The 23445-nt window shown below is 56.2% G+C and overlaps 11 protein-coding genes across 11 annotated transcripts; 7 read left to right on the forward strand and 4 right to left on the reverse strand.

The window, feature by feature from the left end:
- Nucleotides 1-306: 306 nt before the first annotated feature.
- On the forward strand, nucleotides 307-2213 carry PG998_005493 (HET-domain-containing protein; the record flags this gene model as incomplete). Its single annotated transcript, XM_066872311.1, has 2 exons — nucleotides 307-1878; nucleotides 1908-2213. The coding sequence occupies 2 exons, from the start codon at nucleotides 307-309 to the stop codon at nucleotides 2211-2213; spliced, it is 1878 nt and encodes a 625-aa protein (XP_066732408.1).
- Nucleotides 2214-3295: 1082 nt separating this feature from the next.
- On the forward strand, nucleotides 3296-5031 carry PG998_005494 (uncharacterized protein; the record flags this gene model as incomplete). Its single annotated transcript, XM_066872312.1, has 5 exons — nucleotides 3296-3318; nucleotides 3378-3669; nucleotides 3747-4547; nucleotides 4610-4714; nucleotides 4783-5031. 5 exons carry the CDS (start codon nucleotides 3296-3298, stop codon nucleotides 5029-5031), a joined length of 1470 nt encoding a protein of 489 aa, XP_066732409.1.
- Nucleotides 5032-5634: 603 nt separating this feature from the next.
- On the forward strand, nucleotides 5635-7741 carry PG998_005495 (uncharacterized protein; the record flags this gene model as incomplete). The annotated part of the gene is made up of 6 exons (XM_066872313.1): nucleotides 5635-5958; nucleotides 6051-6173; nucleotides 6241-6393; nucleotides 6457-7350; nucleotides 7431-7518; nucleotides 7623-7741. 6 exons carry the CDS (start codon nucleotides 5635-5637, stop codon nucleotides 7739-7741), a joined length of 1701 nt encoding a protein of 566 aa, XP_066732410.1.
- Nucleotides 7742-7868: 127 nt separating this feature from the next.
- PG998_005496 (uncharacterized protein) lies at nucleotides 7869-8592 on the reverse strand (the record flags this gene model as incomplete). Its single annotated transcript, XM_066872314.1, has 3 exons — nucleotides 7869-7915; nucleotides 7979-8069; nucleotides 8374-8592. The coding sequence occupies 3 exons, from the start codon at nucleotides 8590-8592 to the stop codon at nucleotides 7869-7871; spliced, it is 357 nt and encodes a 118-aa protein (XP_066732411.1).
- Nucleotides 8593-10152: 1560 nt separating this feature from the next.
- PG998_005497 (Acid phosphatase) lies at nucleotides 10153-11224 on the forward strand (the record flags this gene model as incomplete). Its single annotated transcript, XM_066872315.1, has 4 exons — nucleotides 10153-10354; nucleotides 10427-10455; nucleotides 10499-10710; nucleotides 10786-11224. The coding sequence occupies 4 exons, from the start codon at nucleotides 10153-10155 to the stop codon at nucleotides 11222-11224; spliced, it is 882 nt and encodes a 293-aa protein (XP_066732412.1).
- Nucleotides 11225-11790: 566 nt separating this feature from the next.
- Nucleotides 11791-12730, forward strand: PG998_005498 (uncharacterized protein; the record flags this gene model as incomplete). Its single annotated transcript, XM_066872316.1, has 2 exons — nucleotides 11791-12068; nucleotides 12151-12730. The coding sequence occupies 2 exons, from the start codon at nucleotides 11791-11793 to the stop codon at nucleotides 12728-12730; spliced, it is 858 nt and encodes a 285-aa protein (XP_066732413.1).
- A 361-nt stretch (nucleotides 12731-13091) lies between these two features.
- On the forward strand, nucleotides 13092-13766 carry PG998_005499 (uncharacterized protein; the record flags this gene model as incomplete). Its single annotated transcript, XM_066872317.1, has 1 exon — nucleotides 13092-13766. The coding sequence occupies one exon, from the start codon at nucleotides 13092-13094 to the stop codon at nucleotides 13764-13766; it is 675 nt and encodes a 224-aa protein (XP_066732414.1).
- A 121-nt stretch (nucleotides 13767-13887) lies between these two features.
- Nucleotides 13888-14615, reverse strand: PG998_005500 (uncharacterized protein; the record flags this gene model as incomplete). Its single annotated transcript, XM_066872318.1, has 3 exons — nucleotides 13888-14442; nucleotides 14497-14507; nucleotides 14576-14615. 3 exons carry the CDS (start codon nucleotides 14613-14615, stop codon nucleotides 13888-13890), a joined length of 606 nt encoding a protein of 201 aa, XP_066732415.1.
- Nucleotides 14616-15957: 1342 nt separating this feature from the next.
- Nucleotides 15958-16740, reverse strand: PG998_005501 (uncharacterized protein; the record flags this gene model as incomplete). Its single annotated transcript, XM_066872319.1, has 1 exon — nucleotides 15958-16740. The coding sequence occupies one exon, from the start codon at nucleotides 16738-16740 to the stop codon at nucleotides 15958-15960; it is 783 nt and encodes a 260-aa protein (XP_066732416.1).
- Nucleotides 16741-17292: 552 nt separating this feature from the next.
- On the reverse strand, nucleotides 17293-18781 carry PG998_005502 (uncharacterized protein; the record flags this gene model as incomplete). The annotated part of the gene is made up of 3 exons (XM_066872320.1): nucleotides 17293-18424; nucleotides 18479-18560; nucleotides 18613-18781. The coding sequence occupies 3 exons, from the start codon at nucleotides 18779-18781 to the stop codon at nucleotides 17293-17295; spliced, it is 1383 nt and encodes a 460-aa protein (XP_066732417.1).
- Nucleotides 18782-22104: 3323 nt separating this feature from the next.
- On the forward strand, nucleotides 22105-22673 carry PG998_005503 (uncharacterized protein; the record flags this gene model as incomplete). Its single annotated transcript, XM_066872321.1, has 2 exons — nucleotides 22105-22254; nucleotides 22296-22673. The coding sequence occupies 2 exons, from the start codon at nucleotides 22105-22107 to the stop codon at nucleotides 22671-22673; spliced, it is 528 nt and encodes a 175-aa protein (XP_066732418.1).
- Between the last annotated feature and the right edge of the window lie 772 nt (nucleotides 22674-23445).

Consider the following 23445-nt stretch of genomic DNA (forward strand, 5'->3'; position numbering starts at 1 on the left):
GAACCACTACAGACATGACCCCCTTCCTAATGACTCGGATGATCTTTGTGTCCGGCTGCTGGAGCTTCTGCCGTCAAGCGAAGCTGGCGCTGACGTGCAATGCCGTCTGACACAGCACCGCCATGCAGACTGTCAGGGGAGTATGAAACTCTCAGCTACGTTTGGGGAGATACAAAGGAGCCTGTACCTATAACTATAGACGGCAGGTATTTCTTCATATCCCAGAGCTTGTATCAAGCTCTGGTGGATCTGCGGCATGAGAACAAACTTCGCCGGATTTGGGTGGACGCCGTCTGCATCGACCAGATGAACATCGAAGAACGCAGCCAGCAAGTTTCCGCCATGGGTCAGATATATAAAGGCGCCAAACGTGTGGTCATCTATCTGGGGGCGGCATACCCAAAGTTGACTAAACAGGCCTACACTTTGATAGAGCGGTGTGCGACAGAGGCTCTCAGGGTCGACGCCGACCTGACCAAGCCGATGACCCTCTCGTCACTGAGCCAGGGGTCCCAAATCAAGCACGGAATCACGGAGGAGGAAGTGTCAAGTTTGAACGTCACCAGCCTCCGTCATCTGGGCGGCGCCTCGTGGTGGGCGCGTTCCTGGACGGCGCAGGAGGTCCTGCTGGCGCGAGACGCCTTGGTTGTGACAGGCACGCACACTATGGAGTGGAAACGCTTTTGTAGTGGCGTAGACTTTGGACTCCATGGCGATATCATCGACGTCGTTGTCGCCGGCATCATGATTGACAAGATCATACAGCCTTACTTATCGTTGCACACTCTGAGGATGGAACTGAGAAAATCCAAGGGGGAGGAGGTGGGTGAGTATATAGCCGCCGGCGACGATATCACAGCCGTCGCAGCACAGAGCCTCCTGGCGCTTCTGGTACATTGTCGCTTTCGCAAAGCCACCGACCGGCGCGACAAGGTCTACGCCTTTCTCGGCCTGAAGGATATCGGCAACCCGGGGCCCCCGACTGCTCTAGGTATCCAACCAGACTATACCGCAACCGATGTCGAGGTCTATCGTAACGCCGCGCAAAAGATCATACTACACTCCCGCGGTCTGGAAATACTGGGCGCCTGCTTACCCCAGGAAGTGCCGGGGACTGGAGCAGCGACAGCGTCGACCTCGACCTCGAACTCGATGATGAAGAATATGCCCACTTGGGTGCCGGACTGGAGCAACACGGGCGCCGCGCCGCGCCCCCTGATGTACGACACCTTTGGTGCCCGACGGTCTTCGCACGCCGCCTCTCCCCTGCCCAAGACCGCGACACCTCTCCGGGCACCGACCTTTGCCGACAACGGCAGGACGCTGGTATTGTCGGGCCATCATGTGGCTACCATCGAAGCGCTGTCGCCAGTGTTCCGCAGGCCAGAGCTCACGATTGACGAGAATGGGTGGACATCCTGGCTCGGCCAGTCGTTCTTTGTGCGCCTGTTCACTGTCCTGTTCTACGTACCCATTACAGCGGTCGAGCTTTGGCTCTTCTACCGGGAGCTGCGCAACACGATAGTGAATCACCTCGGCCTCTTGGCGGAAATGGAATCTTTTGCACGAAGAGTGTCGCCAACGAACCTTGTTACGGCGCCAGACACAGCAGCAGCGAAGGATCCTGCGGCTAGGAGAGGAGAAGAACCGATTCGCGGGGATGAGGTTGGCGAACAAGAAGAAACAGGTGAGGGGGAGGAGGAGGGGGAGGATGACGACGACGACGACGACGACGACGAAAACACCATGTATGTGTACCGGCGTACGCTCTGCGCCGGGGCCGAGGCGGCGGGCGGGCCGGGCGAGACCAAGAAGCTGTTCCAAGCCTGGCGGGACATGCTGGCGCCTCTGTTTGCGATGCACGCGCGGGGGTGGACCGTTGGTTCCCCGGTCGCGTCCTGTACAAGTACATGCGCACGACCTGGAAGGGCTTCAGCGTGTTTACGCTCTATCTCGAGATGGCATACGAGCGCCGGCTCGCGCGGGGCAGCAACGGATACCTGCTCCTGGTGCCCGGCCACGCCGAGGTCGGGGACCGGGTCGTGATTGTCAAGGAGGGGCGGGTGCCGCTGGTGCTCCGGCCCAAGGAGGAGGGTGTCGAGGGACCTGGGGCGTACAGTGTGGTGGGGGGAGGCTTATGGGGAGGGCATCATGAACGGGGAGGCATTCAGGGAGCAGGACTGTGCCGAGATACGGGTGCACTAAATGCATGAGTGTCTACCCGAGGTACTGTTTATCATTGCGCAAGCTGATGTACGTACGTACACGTTAGATGCATCGCAGATAGCCACGATCCCTGCGGCCAAAGGTCTTGGCCAAGCGGGCTGCCCGAAAGGGGCAGGGCACCCGACCATGGCAGACTACTATGTAACAGCTCTATCGAACCTTAACTGCATAGGCATGTCTACTAATAGAAGATAGGCAGACGTTGCCGGGGCAGGCAGTTCAAAACGGGTATTGGAGCACCGCTAGCGACGAAGCCAAATCCGCTTTGGGTTATGCTTATCGCCTGTCCCCAGTTCGCATCTCAGCTGGAACACCCAGCGCCCAGCAGGCACTCAGCGCCCAGCAGACACCCAGCAGGCACTCAGCACGTACCGGCAGTTGGGTTGCCTTTCGTCGCCCCCGCTTATTATGGGGAGTTTGGGGTAAAGGCGGCGGTGCTGCTGCAGCCGAGCCACAACCCCTGCCGGCTGCTGATCGTGCTTGATAACGTCGCATGCCACAATCTGCTTGACTCGAGCACCCAAGCACCCAAGCACCCAAGCACCCTCGATGGATTAATTACTATGCATGGCAGCCAAAAGACGACATGGCCGCCCATCTTTCATCCATCCTGTTTCTGCTTTCTTGTCGTCTGGAGAATGATAACTAGAATCTTGTCATCATCACGTTTGATTGATTGAGCCCCCGACTTCTGGGCCGGCCATCGTATCCCGTTTCCGTTCCCGTTCCCGTCCACGTTGACAGTTGATTGCCGCCGACGCCTTCAGTATGACTCGAGCGGACCCCCGGGCACCATAAACCTGATCGAATGTATGGCCACCGGTCCGATTGTTTGTTTGAACTCCATGTCTGACTGAGTTCCGCGATGCAGTCACAACAGCTCTCGACCAGTCCGAAGTCCAACTATGGCCGCGCCCTTCGAGCGACCCGAATGAGCCATTGGTGAGTGTTCGCCGTCAAGTTCAAACCTGGTTGGTCATAAAACGGTTGGCACTGTTAACACGACCTCCCCCCCGCCCAGAATTGGCCTGCGTGGCGAAAGGCCGTCAACTTCGGCCTTGCCACTGCAATGACCATCGCGGCTTTCACACTGTAAGTGTGGCCCCCGGCATGTGCAACTGTTCGTGCTGACCGTCGGCATCGAATATCAGGGTCACGGTTCAAACAGTCTTCTGGCAGCAGATCTCGGTAGATCTGGGCCTCGACATCCCGCAGCTCAGCAACGGCAACTCGGTCCAGCTCGCCGGCCTGGCGACGGGTTGCATCTTCTTCGTCCCCTTCGCCGTCAAGTTCGGCAGGCGGCCCGTCTACGTCGTGTCAATCGTGGTCCTGGCCGCCGTCACTTGGTGGACCGCGCGCATGAACACCTACACCGAGGTCATCCTCACCAACCTGTTCACAGGACTGGCGGGCGCCGTGAATGAGACGACGGTGCAGATGACGGTGAGTTCCTAACACACATCGCACAGAAGTAAATCATGCTCCTTTCGCGACGTGCACACTGACCCGCACAATTCCAGATCTCGGACTTGTTCTTCGTGCACCAGAGAGCTCGTGCCAATGCGTGCTACTTCGTCGCCGTCATGATCGGGAGCTTCCTCACCCCCATGGCCGCGGGCGCCCAGGCCGCCGTCCAGGGTTGGAGGTGGTCCTACTATGCGCTCGCCATCGCATTCACCATCCTGACATTCGTCTACATCGTCGCTTTCGAAGAGACCAAGTACATTCGGGCCGCCCCTACCCGCAGCAACGGCAGTGCCATTCGAGAAGCCTCCGCGGGCGATGCGAACTCGACTGCCGTTGGGGAAGATGGTCGTCTGTCTCCGTCCGAGCAGGACAAGAAGGACGGCGGCTTCGATGCCGACTTGAGGCATGTCGCCTCCCACACAATGGGCGAAGTCAACACCGTGCCCAACTCGTACGCGAAATGCATGCGCATGGCGACACCGACCCATGAGCCGCTGTGGAAGCTGACGATGGCACCGCTGTCCGTCGTCGCCTTCCCGCATGTCCTGTTCACGGCCTTGCAGTTCGCGTCGGGTATCGCTTGGCTCGTGCTGATGCTCACGTCGACCTCGGTCATCTTCTCCGCGCCGCCGTACTTGTTCACCACCCAAGGCGTCGGGAACATGTCGCTGGGCCCGTTGATAGGCAACGTCTTCGGGGCGCTGTACGGAGGTCCCATTTCTGATTGGTCCATCAAGCGGTTCGCCCGACGCAACGGCGGAGTTTTCGAGCCCGAGATGCGTCTTTGGATCGTCATGCCTCCTACACTGTTCATGGCGGGAGGGCTGTGCATGTTTGGCGTGACTGCAGGTCAGGTATGTGCAAACCAGCTTGCGTTCCTTGCCACGAAGACCATGCCCCATACTAACCATTGTAGGGCATGCACTGGATTTACCCGAGTATCGGCGGCGCCTTCTTCGCCTTCGGCCTTGGCTCGTACGGAGATATTGCCTTCACTTTGGTGATTGACACGTACCGTGACGTAAGTTGAACCTCACCCTGAAGCGAGCGCCTCAGCAAGATACAATCGACTGACGGTATGATTTGCAGTTGGTTGCCGAGTCGTTCGTGCTCGTCGCGTTCTTCCGCAACGCGTTCTCCATCGTCGTGCCCGTCGCACTCACGCCCTGGATGGCCAGGATGGGCGTGGGATACATGTACGTCACGGCTGGGTGCATTTCCCTCGTGATCGGACTTTTACACGTGCCCTTGATCATATACGGGAAGAAGATCCGCATCGCGCTTGCGCCGCGGTACGACCGCGTCGTGGAGAGCGTTCGAGATTTCGCCAAGCGCTAGAGAGGTAAAGCAGTTGACTCGTGTAGATTCGGCAGGGAGGGGATCGATTATGGGATGAATTCGGGCTACATATCTGGAGTCAGGGGTCAGGGGCCAGGGGCCAGGGGCAGGGTAGCCGCAACGGAAGAATGCGCCAAGCGAGACATGATGATGAGATATTCAGATATGCTATGAATTGACACTTGGTTTCCACTGTATCCTAGTGATCAGCAACCCCTGTCATGATCCAAGTCCAAGTACATACCCGCGATCGGCCACGCAGTTACGGAGCCGTCGGGCTTCCTTCTCCACCGCACCACTACCCCGCCAGAATGGGTGATAAGGACAGCTAACCAACTGCCAACCCCCTAACCCTGCAGCACCACAGGTCGCATGATGATAGCATCGCTTAACTCCGCCGTTAGTGCTTCGGTTAGAGGACATCCCCCAACGGCAAGTCACCACGGATCTCGCGACGTCTTCGAGACCTGTTACAGCCATCCCTTCCCGAGCACATTTAACTAGCTCTCTCCGCGTACCATTTTCTTTTTCTGGTATTGACCAATCACCGCTTCCTTCATACTATCACTGTCTTTGTTTCGGATATCACCATTTCTGACAATAATGGGCGAAATAAGCCAAAGCCGGCAACCATCCTGGGAGGTGGTTGCAAAGGAGCACGCCACGAAGCAGCTGAACAACATCCCGGCAGAGTGGCGTCTCGCGCAGGACAAGCTGGACCAGCTGAGCGGCGTAGGCACCGCCGACGAGGGCCGCCTGGTCCAGCTGCAGGCCGCGAAGAAGTCCGGCCTGCTTTCGGACCGGGAGCTGGACATCACCGAGAACCACACGGCGCAGGACCTGCTGCCCAAGCTGGCGGCGGGCCAGCTCACTTCCGTCGAGGTCACCGTCGCCTTCTGCAAGCGGGCGGCCCTCGCGCAGCAATTGGTAGGGAGCCACCTCTACCCTTGCCTTACCCCTGTCGTGCATCATCTTGGGGGGATGTGATTAGGGATTCGCTGACCACGTTGGAAATCTAGACATCGTGTTTGACTGAGATTTTCTTCCATGAGGCCATTGAGAACGCCAAAGAAGCCGATCAGTATCTGGAAAAGCACGGAAAAGCCCGAGGGCCGCTACACGGTTTACCCATCAGCATGAAGGTTGGACAACCCCTAATACGACCCATGGGACCCAAAACGCGGAAGACTAACTGGCAGCTTCACTTAGGACTCATTTGTAGTTGAAGGACGCCACGCCTCGGTTGGGTACGTGGAGTACTTGCGACAGCCACTCCCTGAAGGGGAGTCGACTCTTGTAAAGCTGCTCCTGGAAGCCGGGGCCATCTTGTACTGCAAGACCAACATCCCGCAGACGATGATGGTATGTCCCAAGTCCATAACCCCTGACTGGGCATATGCCATTCTCACTGATTGCACTACATAGACGGCAGACTCAGAGAATAACATCTTCGGCCGCACGCTGAACCCCCACAACACCAAGCTCAACGCCGGCGGCTCCACTGGCGGTGAGGGCGCCCTCCTTGCGTTCCGGGGCTCGCCCCTAGGCGTCGGCACCGACATTGCCGGCTCGATCCGCATCCCATCCGTCTGCTGCGGCATCTACGGCTTCAAGCCGACGGCCGACCGGGTCCCCTTCGCGGGCCAGAACTCGTGCCCGTTTCCCCGCAACCACCTGCCGGGCATCGTCCCCGCCGCGGGACCCATGGCCAACACCTTGGCCGACTTGAAGCTGTTCATGGACGTCGTGGTCGGCGACCGTAAGCCTTGGAAGTACGACGGCACAGCTCTGGACGTGCCGTGGCGATCGTTGGAGAGGCTGAAGGCGGCGAACGGCGACAAATTGGTCATCGGCGTCGCCCCCGAGGATGAAGAGTTCCGGCTGCATCCGCCCGTGAAGCGCACCATGGAGGAGGCAGCCAAGAAGCTCGAAGCCGCGGGCCACACCCTCGTGCGCCTGCCCGTCGACGCATCCCGGTCCATGGCGCTGGGCGGTCGTCTCGCGTTCTCCTTCTACGGGCTCGAGGGGCACCCCACCAACGCCGAGATGGAGGCCGAGTTCGGGGAACCCCTAGTCAAATCCCTCGCCGTGGGCGTGCACCCCTTCGCCCAGAACCCGCCGCCGCTGTCGCCTGAATGGAGCGAGGCGAAGAAGGTCGCTGAGTGGCATCGTCTGCAGGAGGAGTACTGTGACGGCTGGCGCCGCGCCTGGCTCGAGAACGGATTGGATGTCATCCTGGCCCCCGGTGCCATCAGCACGGCGGTGCCGCATGATGCATTTGGGGTGCCGGTGTACACGGCGGCTTGGAACGTGACGAACGTAAGTCGAAGGCAGAACTTCATTCCAGCCCCGACTCGTAATCTGGAACCAGCTGACACCATAACTCCCATCATGTGTAGTATCCGGCCTGCATCATCCCTTACGGCTATTCGTCGAAGAAACTGGATCCAAACCCCATGAAGGGTCACGCGGCGTTTGATGCTGACTGTAGGTTTTGTTTTCTTTTGCTCACATGCCGCCAATCTTGCCCCTGACGAGACGAGCATCCTCCTATTGAATGTCCAACCAATCTGACCATAATCGAAATATAGACATACCAGAGCTGCAAGACGGTGCGCCTTGCTCGGTACAGATCATCACGCCCACCTTCAAGGATGAGGAGTGCTTGTATGCGGCTTCCATTATAGATGCGGTGTTGAACGGTGCATGAGGGCGGGTTGGGAAAGCTGCTTGTTCCGTGTGATCTTCGTTATATAATGGTATAGGGATTTTCACACTGGGATTAGGAAAGCTAAGACCTTCAAAAATCAAACTTACCACTCATTGGACAGTTGCTTTCAGAAAGCCAGCGAAGCAGCGTGGGTAGAACCTTCATCAATCTCATCTACAAAAGGTCTCGCAAGCCACATTATATAGTGATCGTTATGGTGCACTTCTTCTCACATACCAGGGAGCATGTAGATCTTGGTCATTTGAGATGTGAGACCAGCCATGACAATGGAACAATCCGAAGATTTGGTGGTCTGGTCTTTGGTGGTCTACATCGTATGTCCGTTGACATCCACCAACCACTACCCCCTCAATACCTAGGCCAACGGTAGGATTATTGTTGTGAAGCCCAAGTGAGGAGCTAGTATAGCAGGCAGCGAGATTCCAGGCAGCGCAATACTTGATTGTCCGGCGTCTCCCTCAACGACTCCTCCATTTCCGAGCAGTCAGTTAGATTGGCTCAAAGGACAATGCCTGTTCTGTTTCCTTCCTTGCGGTCCCACCTCACCTCCCAAGGCAAATTTCCCTGCATCTCGCTCCAGGAAAGAACTGCCAATGAGATTCAACACGCACTCCAACTCTTTCGGCATTGAAACCCTCCACAGCCAGCTTAAGTCGACCGCCAGCCATCATGCCTCCGTCAGCCGGCACAAGAGGCCGCAAGCGTAAGCGACCCCAGATGGGTGAAGATTGGAGCGACGAAGATGGCGACACGCCTCGCGATGTGGCGTTTGAAGTCATCGGAGATGCCCTCGACATGCTGCAGGAGACTTTGAAAACCCTCACAAGCATGGTTGAGCATACTTGCCCTGGACCAGCCCATAATATACGCGCTTTCCAGCTTGAAGCCATGTCGATCCATACCGAAATCATGGGTCTACACTTTGGCATGAGCTCAGCCGAGGGCAAAGACGCCACTATTGAGCGACAAGCTCATTCTTCCCAACGTCGAGCGTTCAAGTTGCATCAGAGCGTCGTCAAACTGCAGCCACAGGTGGTGAAGCGCAAAGAAGCAGCGACCAAGATCAAGTCAGTGTCTCGAAACGTTTCGGCTTGGTAGCAATGAACTAACCTGTGTCACAATGCTAGGCTTAAGCCAAGCACACGACGACAAATCCGCAACTCAGACGCGGCAGCCGAGTCACTTGAGATATCCGCCGTGGCCACTCAGATCCCTACCAAGGAGAAACGACCAGTCGAGACCGCCGATCTGGCCATTCAGACTATCGAGGCGGATCTTGTGCTTCGAAAGGTGCCAGGTCAATCTTACGCCCAGTCCAAGGTCAGCAAGATCCCTCGCTTCTTTCTTGAGACACTTAGCAACAACCGCTACGAGGAATTCACCGCCGAGGAGGTAACCAAGGCGCTTGAACTTGGATCTCAGCTTGCGGACTTCATGAAGTCGGACAGCTTGTTCCGCGAGGATTACTCGAACTTCTTTGGCGGTCTCGTGGGCGACCTGTGGAACCAGGTCACCAAGCGGCAGGACTGGGACGCCGTGGGTGAAGATGTACTGAAGAAGAAGTGGTTCGGAAACAGCAAAGAGTTGGCCTACGCTCATTACACAATCGAAGTCCTCGAGGTCTGGCGCGCCCAGCGAGATACCGAGGTCTTGCCGAATGCCACCACCAAGCCCAACTACTGGGCCCTGGAGAAAACGCAAAGCAGATTGCGTATGCAGTCCGATGGATGCGATACTTGAAGGTCGCCGAGCCCGTCGCTACCCTCGCCTCCTGCATGATAATCGAGAGCACGCGACGAGGCTGATTGTGAGGAAACATTGACGAATTTGGAAGGAAAGGGAATTTTGTACTCGGACGTTGTTTGGTTTCCTATGTGTAACATCACCGAGGGACCGGCGAGTTATCGTTGCTAGGTTGCAGGTCGCAGGTTGCAGGTTGCAGGTTGCAGGGCATCACTTGTGTTGCATAAGGAACAAGTAGGACTCATTCATAGTTTATTAGGGATCAATCGAGATTAGCTGATACTCCCGAGCCAATCGACAGAACCAGAGGCGAGGGAGATCGCCACGATGTCGGAAGGAGGCGGCTGATTGGCTGACTGCACCTGCACCCTAGTCCAGCTCCCCGTCGCTCTCTCCTAGGCCCCTTTAGGCAGGCACGGACGCTACGGGCCAACCCGGACGCTGATGGCGGACACGATGGCGTTGAATGCATCGCTCGGCTCTCGGGGGCGCGTTCGAGAAGGGCAGGTGGCAGAGAAACGCATGTGCCGGGGCCTGAACGCATGGATACAAATACGTGTGTTGTCTTGTTTAGTTGTTGCCGTTACTTTTCCTGTCTGCCCCTCCTCAACAGCCAGCTTCTCCATCCACGTCGACGCTCCGCAACTATGGGCAACGGCCAATCCACCTCGATCGCCCCGGCCGCGACTGGGCCCACCATGTACACGGCGACGGCAGCTGCCTCCGTCGCCGCGGCCCGGGCGACGGCGCTGACGCTGAGCCCCACCAGCAACGTTAAGGGCAAGACGTTCGACCGCTTCGTGCAGATCTGGCTGGAGAACACCGACTACGACATGGCCGCAGGAGATCGTAAGTGCTTTGCCCTGTGTTTGGTTGTCCCACATCCCCCGATCAGAGGCTGACGAGGTCAATGCCATACAGCGAGCTTGTCGTATCTTGCTACCCAGGGCGTGACTCTGACCAACTACTACGCCATCACACACCCCCTCGCAGCCCAACTACGTGGCCGCGGCTGGTGGCAGCACCTTCAAGGTCCGCGGCGACGGCTTCGAGCGCATCGGCGCCGACACCAAGACGGTTGTTGATCTGCTGGATGGCAAGGGCGTGAGCTGGAGTTTGTACCAGGAAGACATGCCGTACTCGGGCTTCGAAGGCAGTTGGAAGAACCAAAAGAATGGAGCCAACGACTACGTTCGCAAGCATAAGTGCGCATTTCTCCGATCCCCATTTCTACCGCTTGGTCCGCGAAGAGGACGCTAACACGATACTCTCTCGTATAGCCCCTTGATGAGTTTCGACTCGGTCACCAGCGACCCGAACCGCCTCGCCAAGTCCAAGAACCTGACCATGTTCTACAGCGACCTGGCGGCCGACAAGCTGCCGCAGTGGCTCTTCATCACGCCCAACATGACGAGCGACGGACACGACACCTCGGTGACTACGGCGGGGCGGTGGACGCGCAACTTCCTGACGCCGCTGCTGGCCGACAAGAAGTTCAACACGGACCGCACGCTTGTCGTCGTCACCTTCGACGAGACCGAGAGCTACGTTTCCAGCAACAAGGTCTTTACGCTGCTGCTCGGCGGCGCTGTCAAGGGCAAGGAGGGGACCCAGGTCGGGACCAAGTTCAATCACTACAGCGGGCTCAAGACGGCCGAGCAGAATTGGGATCTGGGGGATCTAGGGGAGAACGACGTCAGTGCTGCGGCATACTTTTAGGGGGGAACTAAGCAATATATGAGAACCCCTCCATGTAACGACATAGCCTTACTACTACCTGCCGTCGTCATACAGCTAGCGAGATGTGATTTATAGTGGATGGTGAAAGCCTATCCCTGGAGCCTGACTTAGCGAGTCTTTTCGCAGATATACTTGCCCGCATGTTGAGAGACCAGTACATCAGACGAGTGTGGCACCACGAGGAACCGCCCCGATGCGGCCCGCGGAATGTCAACAGACGACAACTTGCCAGACCGTATTTCCAACGATCGACAGGCACGGATGTATCCGTGATGCCAAGCTCTTTGTATGTCCATTGCCAAGCGGCGGTGGAGTGCCCGGGTTGCCGCAGTGCCGCCCAGCACTGTCCACCAATTGGATTGCACCGAACCGGGGGGTGTAGTCTTAAATTGCTCTCTCCTTTCCCTCTCAAATCCTTTGTCCCTAGCAGCCGCAGTTTGTTTTTGTCTTTTACACTATTTGAACGAACACCCATCAAAGCCAAAGAGGTTTTGATTCGGATTTGTCGTTGTCCAGGCCCTGGAGGAAAGAAAGCAACCACAGCCATGACACAGGGCAAGGTTGGTTACCGCGACGGCATCGCCATCCTGCAGGTCATCGTCTTTGCCTGTTTCTTGCCAGCCGGGATATGGTTCAAAGTCTCGGGCCGGCTTGGCTGGTTTGGCGTCACATTCATATCGCTGATCCGTATCATCGGTGCCAGCTGCATGTTGGCAACTATCGGAGCGAAAGATGCGGATGGGCTATGGACAGGAGTCGTGGTATGCGAGTCTTTCGGGATTCTCGTCCTGTTCTTCTTGCTGTTGGAGATGCTGGAGAGACTGTGAGTTGGCTCTGATTACTACGGCTGTTACCCTGGCATGTCTTCATTTTAGCTGGCTGACTACTGACCTTTCCTTGTGAAGAAACCATTTTGCCAAACTCATTCCCAGAGTCCTGCTTCTGGTGCCGCATGTGATCGTCTGGGCATCCATCGGTGTGTCGATCGCCGGGTTCGTTGCCATGTCCCGGACGGACGATCCACTGGCGCCCACCGCCTTCAGCCAAGCCGGGACGGCTGTCACCGCGCTCCTCTGCGTGTTTGAAGCCGGCATGTTCCTGTACATGTTCTTCGCGCCGCATGTTGGTCGCCATAGCGACGGCGACGGCGGCCGCCGCATCTTTGACCTGGTGCCCAACGAAGAGGAGTTGCAAATCCACTGCCTCGTCATCTGCCTGCCGCTCCTGGGCCTTCGCGTCCTCTACTCGCTATTGTACATTGTCACGGAGGATCAGGAGGCGTATAGCCCCATCGTTGGAAGCCCCACGCTCTATTTGATCTTCACGGCCCTAGCCGAGATCACCGTCGTCGCCGCTTGCATTTGGACGGTGATGCACATGCCGGTCATAGACAACGATGCGGCGGCTGGTCAAGGGTTATCCGGGACGGTCAGGAGGCTTTTTGGGGAGGTGCCCAGAGAACAAGAGCCGTACTGGGTATGGTGAAAGCAGAAGTACCGACACCAACCAGAATGCGAGGAATGACGATCGACAACATACCCCACCCGCGGGAAATGGGGGGGCTATATAAGCCGTGGTTGCGATGCATATTACATACATACATACATACATACATACATACATAGTGCTTTACCCATGTCAATCCGCAGGCCCTCACGCGAAGAATTCAACTGGCGTACGGTGTGTTCTGGTGGAAATCAGCCACAGCGTCAAGCCACAGCACTTGTTGATTGGGTTGAGTATCAATCCACTCCACCGCAGGCAGGCACGCCCAGCGCCAACCCAGCCAACGACAACCAGGTGAATCCCAACAGGCCTTGATCTCTGCCTTTCTCGCCGAGCAGACATGGCGCCGCAGCGCCCCGCCAGACCGGCCATGCGCCGCTTGGTCGATTTCTACGACCCTGACGCCAAAGGGAAGGACGTAGGCGGACGCACCCTCGACCAGATTCTCAACTGGTCCGACGCCCGCCTCGAGGCCGTACACGACTACATCCAGATCCTGTTCCCGCTGCCCGAGGGCTCCATCTTCAATGAGTGGGCGCCCGTCTTCGATGAGGAGACCTACCTGTACCTGCGCCAAGACGGCGGCTTCAAGCGCACCATGCGCCGTGTCCTTGCCCGCATGCTCGCCTTCTACGGCTTTGACATCACTTGGGACACGGACGCTTCGGGGACACCGATCGTCCATGTAACGGCCAAGCCGGGCGCCGAGGACTTTGACAACTTCGAAAACTTCAGGAACTGGGTCAAGCACATGGATCACAACCACCTGCGCATCACCCGTATCCTCCGCAGCCTGCGCGTGCTGGGCCTCGAGGATGAGGCCCGCGCCTTCTTCGCCGCCCTTGTCTGCATCTTCGACACCTCCCGCCGTATCGGCGACAGCAGCATGAGATTCTGGAAGCGCGCCGTCGGCCTGCCCTTGCACATTGCCCCCGACGGCACTGAGGTAGACTGGCTGGAAAAGTATGAGGAGAAGAAACAGAAAAGGAACCATGACACGGCAGTGCAGAGTTAAAGGGAGGATGGAGCAGCAAAGGTGATTGCGTCTGCAGAGGCCCCGAAATCAGGTCCCTCCCCGGGAGCTGGCTTGCACCCTATTTTTCCAGCAGCAGAACTACCACAGACGATTGTATTAATCATGAACCCCATTTGTTGTGCAGCGCATCATACAGGGTCTGGTTCACCGGCAGGACACTGCCATGCCGCAAGTTGCCCGGAAACCCCGTGCGGCTGCTTGCCGTCCATCGGTTGTCCCGCAAGTCGCCACTGCTCTCGTAAGGTCGATACCCATCTCTGCCATAGAAGTCGAGCAAGACGTGTACCTTCCCATCGACCTGATTGTCGCGGTACGCTGCGGGGCCCTCAACCTGCAAAGCGATGGTCCCCGAGCTGCCGCCCGCGCGCGTCCAGTTCCCGAACAGGCCCGTCGTGCTGTACTCCATAAACACCGTCTTCTTTGTTTCGTCCTTCATGAAGCGTAAATACTGCTGGTTGTCGCTGTCCGGGTACAATGGCAGGATGTCCAGGTCGATGATGTTGGTTGGGCTGCGGTCGATGTAGGTCTGCGGCGCCGTGAAAGCCCGGAAGTCTCGCGTGTAGGCGTAGCGGATGCGAATGTTGGATGGGGCCCCGGTATGTCTAGTGTCCGTCGCTGAGTACTGCAACCGGCACTTAGCATGCAGTTCAGGGGGCTAGGTTTCACAACACAAACGTCAGGGTCTTACAAACTTCGAGGCCCAATGAACAAGGTACTGCTCTGTTTCCCGTTAGCAACGAGCCTCGCGGTCTAATGCGAGAGTCGGGACATGGGCAATGTCGGCTTACCTTGAGACGCATCCCAAAGTGCCTCAGGGGCCCAGACCATGCCGGCTGTGCTGTCTTCCACTACAACCAGCCTCTCATTGCTCCAGTTGACCAGGTCTGTGCTTTCCCATATGAATATGCCACGAGACCCCGTTCGTTGAGCAGCATCCCAGTTTGTCTTGTGAAATTGGTCAGTCGTCTTTCCCGGCCATCCCGTATTGGAGATTATGCTGGCAGTCTGACCTTGCCAATATTTAGGTCGGTCCCAACGATATACCACTTCCGGCCTTCTTCGGTGCCGCCCCTTGTACGAGGGCTGGATCACGGACTCCGCCCGTGCCTCGCGTCGGTCTGATGACGGGCTGGCCCCTGTTGAGGGTCCGAAAAGAAGTCGGACTGTTACCGTTGCTCTGGTAAAAATACACGTAGGGGTCAGCACCCAAGAAGAAGACGCCCAGATACCCAACCAGGGTCGGGTCGGCTTGCTTGTGTGGGGGGGCAGGCGATTCGCTCAAGCCGATAGATGCTCCTAGGCTCAGCTTGGTCGCAGCAAATATGCCGAATAATGAAAACGCTAACATGGTGATTTTCAAAGGCCCAGTGATCAGCCTAGATAAAACCTAAGCTGGTTCCGGAATACAGGACGTACTCGAGATAGATCCAAGAGCTTTTGGCAAAGAAAAGAAAAGTATTTTATAAGAGTAACTTCTTGTCATCGCCGGCTTTAGCCGCTAATATACGTTCTCGGTGCACGAGCTTCCGTATAAACTCATTAGTTGGGGTAATTGTTAGGCTGGGACTATCCAACCAGTCGTTATCTCGGCAGGGGTCCTCAACTCCGGGCTGTCAAAGGCAATCGAGACGATGTGTACATCACTTTCTACAACAAATGGGAATCCGACTCACAGTATCTGGAGGCGCAGATCGAAAGCTCAGGAGGTCCTACTAGTGGGAGCCGCCAAGGCCTTGCTGTGGCCAAGATTACGACGACGGGATCGGATATCTGCCTCGCCGTGTCGTAGATGTCGTCACAGGCAGAACAAAAGGCAAAAAAACATACAACACCGAGGATTCCCAGGTCGTCACCGACCCTAGTACTAATTCGGCTCTCTGCTGCTTATATATGGGAGAGCGGACGGGATCCCTAGTATTCAGCAGGATGTGGTCGTATGTGGAAGTCGTCACAGCTAAGGTAGGCTATATCTTGAACAGCTGCGAAAATACCGTGTCTTTTCGAGGCGTTGTCACCAAGCAAGCTACCAACGGAGACAGAGAATAGGGTAGAAAGGGAGCCGGGAAGTAGGTTTGTGTATATGTTACAGTCTATTTCTATATAAGCATGTTAAGCTTGGGGCGTATTCGGTCGAACAGCGGTGCGGCCAAAAAGAATTATGTCACAAGTTCTAGTTCATGGCGGCCATGAGGGCGAATCCGACAGCCCATAGAAATAAACCCGCACCCGACGGCCGGATACTATCCCCAGCCGCCGACTTCCTAGAAGACGAAGAGGTCGCATACTCGGGAAACTCTTGCGCAAAGACAGCCGGGTCCGTCGCATTGCTAAAGATATCCGGCCGCGGCTTCCCGCCCTTCCAAGTCACCGTCAGCCCCGAGGCCCGGCGCGGATGGACCTCAAAGGGGACCGTGGCGAAGTACCAGTTCTGCCGCGACCCGTCGACGGTGGCGGCCTGGGCGTACGCGCCGCGCTCGGGCACGTAGACGCTGATGCCACGCTCGACGCCCGGGTACAGCTCAAACCAGCAGAGGTTGCCCGTGGTGGCGTTGGGCGCCAGGAACTCGCCGTGAAGCCAGATGGGATTCCGACCCGAGCTGAAGCCCGTCTCGAACCCGCCTTCCTCGAAAAGCGGCATCTGCTCCCAGGTGCTGTCGTTCGCCGGGGAGGGGCGGCCCTGGCGGTCGTAGAAGGAGCTGTTGGACGGGTAGATGAGCTGGGATGTTGGGGTTTGGATGCAGCGGTACAGCATATAAGACATGAGCCGGCCAGGCGTGTACCAGCCGCCAAACATGCTGTCACCGGCCGAGAAATTGAGAGTGGACTGCGCCAGGCCCGACGTGTAGTCAGTCAGCGGGCGATCCAGGGGCGGTGGGTAGGTGAATTGAGCCTGGACGACGGCGGCAGGCACTACTAGCGCCAGAAGCGCGATAGGCAGCCTTGCTAGGCGCATCTTGATTTGACGGGGGAGGGAGTATTGATCAGCGTCCTTGTTGAGAGTTGCGGTCGAATGAACAAACAGCAGCCCCTTCCTCCGATCTTGTCGCCAACGGACAGGGGTTATGTTGTGATCCACTTCTGCGCCTCAACGCCAAGACGCCGTGGGCGTCCTTTAGTTCCCCAGCAAGCGAGATTACCCCTGGCTTATGTCATCCGGCCCATAGCAACAGTTCTGGGTGTCTGGCTTGAAAGACTCGAAATCAGCGACGAGTTGCCGTCTTGGACTGGTGGAAATAAGAATTGCACAATCATAAGGGCAGTCACGAGAAATGAAGCACGGCCGAAGAGAATGAAGCGAAGCCACATGTGTAATAATGCTATCTTGAATATTCTTAAGACGGCATAAGAGGGTATCATAGGTGAAAGACTTGAAATGTCTAGGAGGTGATAGTAACAAGTACCACCGAACCGATGTCCTAGTGTGGGTACAGACAAACAAGAGGCAGAACAAGAGAAAAGAAAACACTTGGGCGGTGCGTAGAGAGAAGAAGAAGAAGAAAAAGCACTAAAGATGCTCCCGCCAAACTGGCAGAAACACAAATATCAAAACACCAAAAGAAGCGAAGATAGCACCACCAATAAGGCTTTGCGTGACAATTTTTCGTTGCAGGTTGCGAAGGTGCTGGTCCTGAACCTTCCACTTGCGGTCGAAAATCATCATGCGAGAGACGAAGCGCATAAAACGGGACTTACGAGCATGCTCGGACAGGATGGCGGGGTTGTCGTCGTAGCGCTCCCAGGGCAAGGGCTGGCGCCGCGAAAATAGGAGCAAGAAGAAGCAGCTTCCGCGGAGCCCGGACAGAATCAGACTGATGCCGACCCACCACATGGGCCAGGCGGCGAGGACATCGGCGCGGCTGTGGGCGCCCTCCCTGGGCGTGAAGGCGAGCAGCAGCGCGGTCAGGAACCCAGCTAGCGTCAGCGCGATGCCTAGCGACGTGGCCATACACAGCGTCTCGAATGTCCCGTTGGACACGCCCAGCCGCACGAAGTTGCGATGCGAGCAGTTACGCAGCAGGCCGTAGACATGGTCAGCAACGGGCTTGAGGCACGCCGGGTCCGAAGAGGTGCGCAGTGCCTGCACCGCATGCTCTCGCATGATTGGCGCGATGTTCAGCTCACTCCGTGCCCCGGGCAGCAGGAAGGTCTGGACGACAGCACTGAGCTCGGCGCGATGGTTCCGGTCATGCTCCGGTATCAAGCCGCCTGCCCCGGTGGGCCGCATCGCTTGCTGCCAGCTGAGAGCCTTGGCGGCACGTAGATTAGCAGGCGCTTCCTTCAATTCTTGCTCGTCCTCGTCCTCCCCATGAACGTGTCTGTCCATATTGGTGTGCACGCAAACTTTTCCATGGGAGCATTTGTTCTCGGGGCTAATGAGCTGCGCGATCTTTTCCAGGGTTTCGGTGGCTGCGTGAGTGAGACTTGTGTTAGTAAGCTGGGACTGCACATGGCAAGCAGGTTTAGTCGGGGGCTCCCTACCAATTTCAGGGTCGTAGTTTGGTTCTTTGGTGTCTACTGACGAGTCATCGCCGTTTATCTTTTCTTCTGTGAGCGACGTGGCTGAGTCGATCAAATGCAATCCGTTATCGCCCTTTCCCGCGGTGCTATTCTGGTAATTCTTCTCGTAGTTCTTGAACCTTGTGTCACATGTCAGTGGCATGATACGCGGTGGGAGGGGCAGCGGGACTCACCAGATGTAAAATTCGAGATTCTCGGGCGAGTATTCGATATATTTCAGATACATGTAGAAGTCGTAGAGCGAAAGAGGGCTGCCTGGAGTTGGCGTTAGTGTGTGACAGTCTAGGCCGGTCTGCAGATGTCTTACAAGTCTTGTTTGCCAGTACCCTTTCGAGGGCGAGACTCCGGGGCACGGAAATCTTCCCTCTTCCATCTGGACTAAGGGACCTTCTCCCACTGACAATGGCGTTCGAGTACTCCTTGATGTCTCTGTACTCCGGCTTCTTGTACCAGGTGAGGAACGAGGGCAACCTCATCGCGATGGTTTTGTAGTGACGAGTCTGGAAATGCCGATGGGTGCGTATAGGCGAAGAGGTAAATCAAGCAGGTAGTCAAGGGGCAGAGTAACAGGTCCAGGCAGAGGAGTGTCGCGCTGGAAGTCTTCCTTCTTTATGAAGTGGCAGCTATGTAGTGCTTGCGCTCTTGGCTGTAGCGCTGCTAGCGAGCGAACGGCCGTCCGCATTCGTACCGCAGCGTGTGCCGCCCGGAGCTAAGAAGGCATCGTCGCCCCCACTAGGCCGGGTCGTGTTATCCTGTGCAGCAAGCAGTAGGCAGGTGGCAGCAGGCAAGCTTCGATGAAGTTGGCGCTACGCTATGTATCTAGTAACAAGTACCTGCCGTGGGTGAATGGTAGCCACGCACCACGAACGAGTTTGGAGATTCTTGTTGTCGCTAGGCTGCCGGGCAGAGAACGGCAATGGCAGAAGAAAAGAAGCATCCAATGGGGAAATCCTGAGGCCCGACATAGATTTCCCGGACCATGATGATTGCGATGATCAACGGGTCAGCCTGCAGCTGGCTCATTTCCCTGAGCGAATAGGGCGTTGTTTTTGTTTTTCCGTCAATCGGCCGGCAGCTGAAAGTCTTGAAGTCCTGCCGCCTCGAATCCTCTGCATGTGCTAGGCGCTCAGGTACGCAATGTAGTAGAAGGCTCGTGCTGAGTAGTCTGGGGCGGACGGACAGTATGGAGGGGGCCTCAGCTGAGCTGATCCTAGCTAGATCGACGCCGTCGCTGCTGCTAAGCTGCTAAAACATGAGCTATTGGAAAAAGTCAAGCCGGGCGTGCGGGTATGGGCCCTCGAAAATCCAGCAACTACGGCATTTGTGATGATACTGCCGCCATGACCATCTGCCGGCGTAGTCGAAAAGTATTAAGTAGGGAATCTCTGATTGGGGGGCGACTTTCGATAGTGACTGCTACGGGACGCTCTCAGTCTGTGCCGTTGTTTGCTCGTGATGATGGATGAATGTCATGGCGCAACGTAATCAAGCACGCCCCCCTTCCCCCATGTTATCGGTTCAGCAGTGTGTTGGCGGCGTCGGCGGCGTCGAGACAATCCCGTGAGGAGTGCTGAGTGAGCGCTGTTGACAAGTGGGGTGCTTTCTGGGGTGCTTAGGCCGTTCCACGTGGTTTGTCGCCATTAAGCCTTGCGGCCCTGAAAATCTGTCGATCACGATCCCAACACCATCCATTCTCTTGTTCGCCATCTATCAAGCCCGTCACTAGCACATTCGCCCAGATGTCGATCAAAGTGTCCTGTGTGTGGTTGCCCCGCTGGGACGAATCTGCCTCAAACCTGTGAGCCCCATTGGCTGGGACCAAAGCTGCGAGATTCGATCCGTCATCGCCCTTGCCCGTCTCTGGGAAGATCGGTGGAAGCACCTCCATCCCACAATTAAAGGAAAACCAATAGGCCGCCTGTGCTAGCAACTTGGTATGGATATTCGACGGCCGTTCTTCTTGAGAGTGCTCTGGATTGCGTGAGGACGTGTGCGGTCCATTTCCGCAGCGCCAAGATCCTCCATCGGCAGCGGAAGCTTCTCAGGCGCATGCAGTATGCGGGATTTGTAGAAAACCGCATCCAATCTAAAGCGGAAACTCAATCTAGCTAAATGCCCTTGGGGCAAGGGGTTGGATCTCACAGCAAAAGGGATCTGCAGCTTCCTTTTCTCTTTCTTCATTGGCTTGTCCCCGTGCGACTGGGTTTCCCCGTAAGCTGTTTCTCCCGAGTACTGGGTTGTTGTGCACCTCACAACACTGGTTTGCCTATATTTCGGCATCGTTCCAGTCTTCTTGGATCACAAATCTTGGGTTTGGAATGGGCTTGCCACAACCAGCCGCCAGCCAGCTGCGGAACTTCTGCACTTCATCTAATTGCGCCTCCTGTCTCGGGAAGATCGAGGGCTGCTTGATATCACCTCTTCGAGGTTGCATTATAGGCCTATTTGGGGGTTGATTGGGCACCCCAGTTACTGACTGCGGCTCATGGGAGCATATTCCAGTGGGGAGTCACCGCCTGGATTTTGGCTAATAGTCCAACCTGGAGACGGGATCCGGCCTCGAACCCTTTATTGCCAGGGGAAACAGGGCGCGCTTCGGTGGAGGAGGGGGCAATCGCTGAGGCAGATTGGAGTCGAGAAGCAATAATCAGGCTGTTTATTTTACCCTCCACCTCACTGATAGACTTGGGCCGAGGGGAAGGGCCTTGCTTCTTACCACTCCCTCCGATGTGCCTTTGGCGTTGGGGTATCGTCGATGCGTGGTCAGAAGTTGTAGTATTATCTTTTCCGACTAGCTCATTGTTCTCTTCCGTGGCCTCACTAGCTGTAGAATAGCTGGCAGTAGTAGGACAGCAGCAGAGACAAGAAGCTGATTGTCAGGAACTCGTGTGGTATTATAGAATACCGCCCCTTTGTCTAAGAGTCCTTGCACCACTGCAGAGATGCCTGAATACTGTCTTGACTGGTCCATGGTACCTTCGTTGGCCTGAGACAATTAATGGTGTTGTGGGATGTTCTCAATAAATGTCACCGGATTGATCTATACACCTTCGAGGATAATATGCCCATGTGAGTGCTCATGAATTGCTTATATACGAGGCATTCTTGGCGATCAGCACTAGACGCAGATAGCCCATGCAATACTGCACTCGGAGAAAGCGTCCTGAACTATTGGGAACAGCAGTGGTTGTACTATGCACTTTCCCTTGAGGGTGACTAGTGAGGTATTGAACTGTGGTGAATGCGCCATTGGCAACAACCCAATATTCCCTGAGGGCCTATTTGCAATCCATTTGACTCTTGGTCCTAACTCTAGGGCTGTCCTGTGTCAACTCAATTGTGAGCGTTTCGCCGCAAAAGGGGCTTGCTTGCGGAGAACTTGCTCCCTAGATCCACTCACACTATCCGATCAATCCTAAACCCTCCACATCGACAAAACAAGCCGCTGGCCGTCTAACCATTGTTTAGCGCCAGCTCTTGCAACAAATCCGAACCACCGCCTGGTTAGCTCAATCGGTAGAGCGTGAGACTCTTAGGTAATGTCCTATAGTCTTACAGCACTATAGGATGCATCTATCGAGGTTATCTCAAGGCTGCGGGTTCGACCCCCGCATCGGGCTCAATTCCTGATGCATCCGATTCAGTCGGACATGATTCCCTTTTACCCTTCTGAGGCTGGGTGCAAGGCGTGCACTGGACAAAAACTCTTGTTTATCTATTTGTGCTCTTCTCTTCTCTGCCAATTCGCAATTCCTCACCCATCTCCAGGAGGTAGCCGCTGCCCATAAGCATAAGCACAATGGCTGCTGTCTGGCAGCCTCTCACCCCCGACGACATAAAGGCTGTGGTGCGCATTAGTGATGTGATCCATTCCGCTCTCCCCGAGGGCGAGCACGTCTTCGCCGAACGCCTCAAACTCTTCCCCGAGGGCTGCCTGGCCCTTGCCAAAGTCAAAACCGAGACGGGCTATGCATGCGACGGCGATGGCAGGAGAGAACTCTGCGGCTACGCCATCTCACATCCCATCCACCCCGCCAACCGCCCGCGCTGGACGCCGTGCTCGGCGGGGGCATGCTACCGCCCGACGCCGGCCAGTACTACATCCATGACTTCTGTGTGCTCCCCGAGTTCCGGGGCCAGGGACTCGCGGAGCAGGGCATACGTCGCCTGCTTTCTGCGGTCGACTCGGACACCGAGCGCTTCCCGGATGGCGCCTGTCTCGTGTCGGTTTACGATACGGTCTCGTTTTGGGCTCGTTACGGGTTTGCGCCACCCGCTATAATTGAGCCGGCGTTGGCGGCCAAGGTGCGTGGCTATGGGGAGGATGCCATGTATCTCGAGCGCCCGAAAAAAGCAGCATCATCGTGAACAGTATAACAACAATCGCACAACACTGACTGCTACACTCGTAGCGCACTCGCATAATCGCTCCAGTCCAGTGGGGTTTACCCATCCATTCGATTGGGCAATAAGCAAAATGCAAAAAGGATGTCGTGCCCTCACGCCGGATTGAACGACGGACCTTTGCATGGCTTGACTTCACGATCGCTGTGTTCTGGTTGGATCACAGGTATCTTACCTACAAGTGCAACGCTCTACCACTGAGCTATAAGGGCTTGTACACGCAATGGCGCTAGTGTACAATATGTAGTGGTAAAAATGCTAATATCAGACGCTATACTGCAGACGTCAAATAGTAGCGATATATAGATACTATGCACTTTACCGGATACGAGCCCCTAGTATGGCGCCAATTGTAACGCCTCATCACCCAGCTATGTATGAGGTCTTCTGGTGCAGGTTTTGACCAATGATGTCAATCTCAGCGGAACTGGCTACTAATACAATCTTTGGCAATCATTTGACAGTGATTTGAAATCAGCTCTGCTGTTTAGTACCGGGACGAAATAACACGTTGTAGCAGCAAGCCGAGAGAGCGAAGTACCGATCATCGTGTCTTGGCTCTTTCTCCTTGGCACGCCAGGAGGCAAGTAAGTCGAGACGGTTTGTCTCGGTAGGAGTGACTTCATTAGACGTTGTCTGGATTGCATGCGGGCTCCAATCCTCTGACACGATCCTTGGTGCTAGTAGGCGAGGTCCGCACTTCTTCCGCCCCAATCCAACGGCTATGACGGATGGT

This window comes from Apiospora kogelbergensis (assembly GCF_038363985.1).
Source record: "Apiospora kogelbergensis strain CBS 113332 chromosome Unknown utg000003l_segment0_segment0, whole genome shotgun sequence".
NCBI lineage: Eukaryota > Fungi > Ascomycota > Sordariomycetes > Amphisphaeriales > Apiosporaceae > Apiospora > Apiospora kogelbergensis.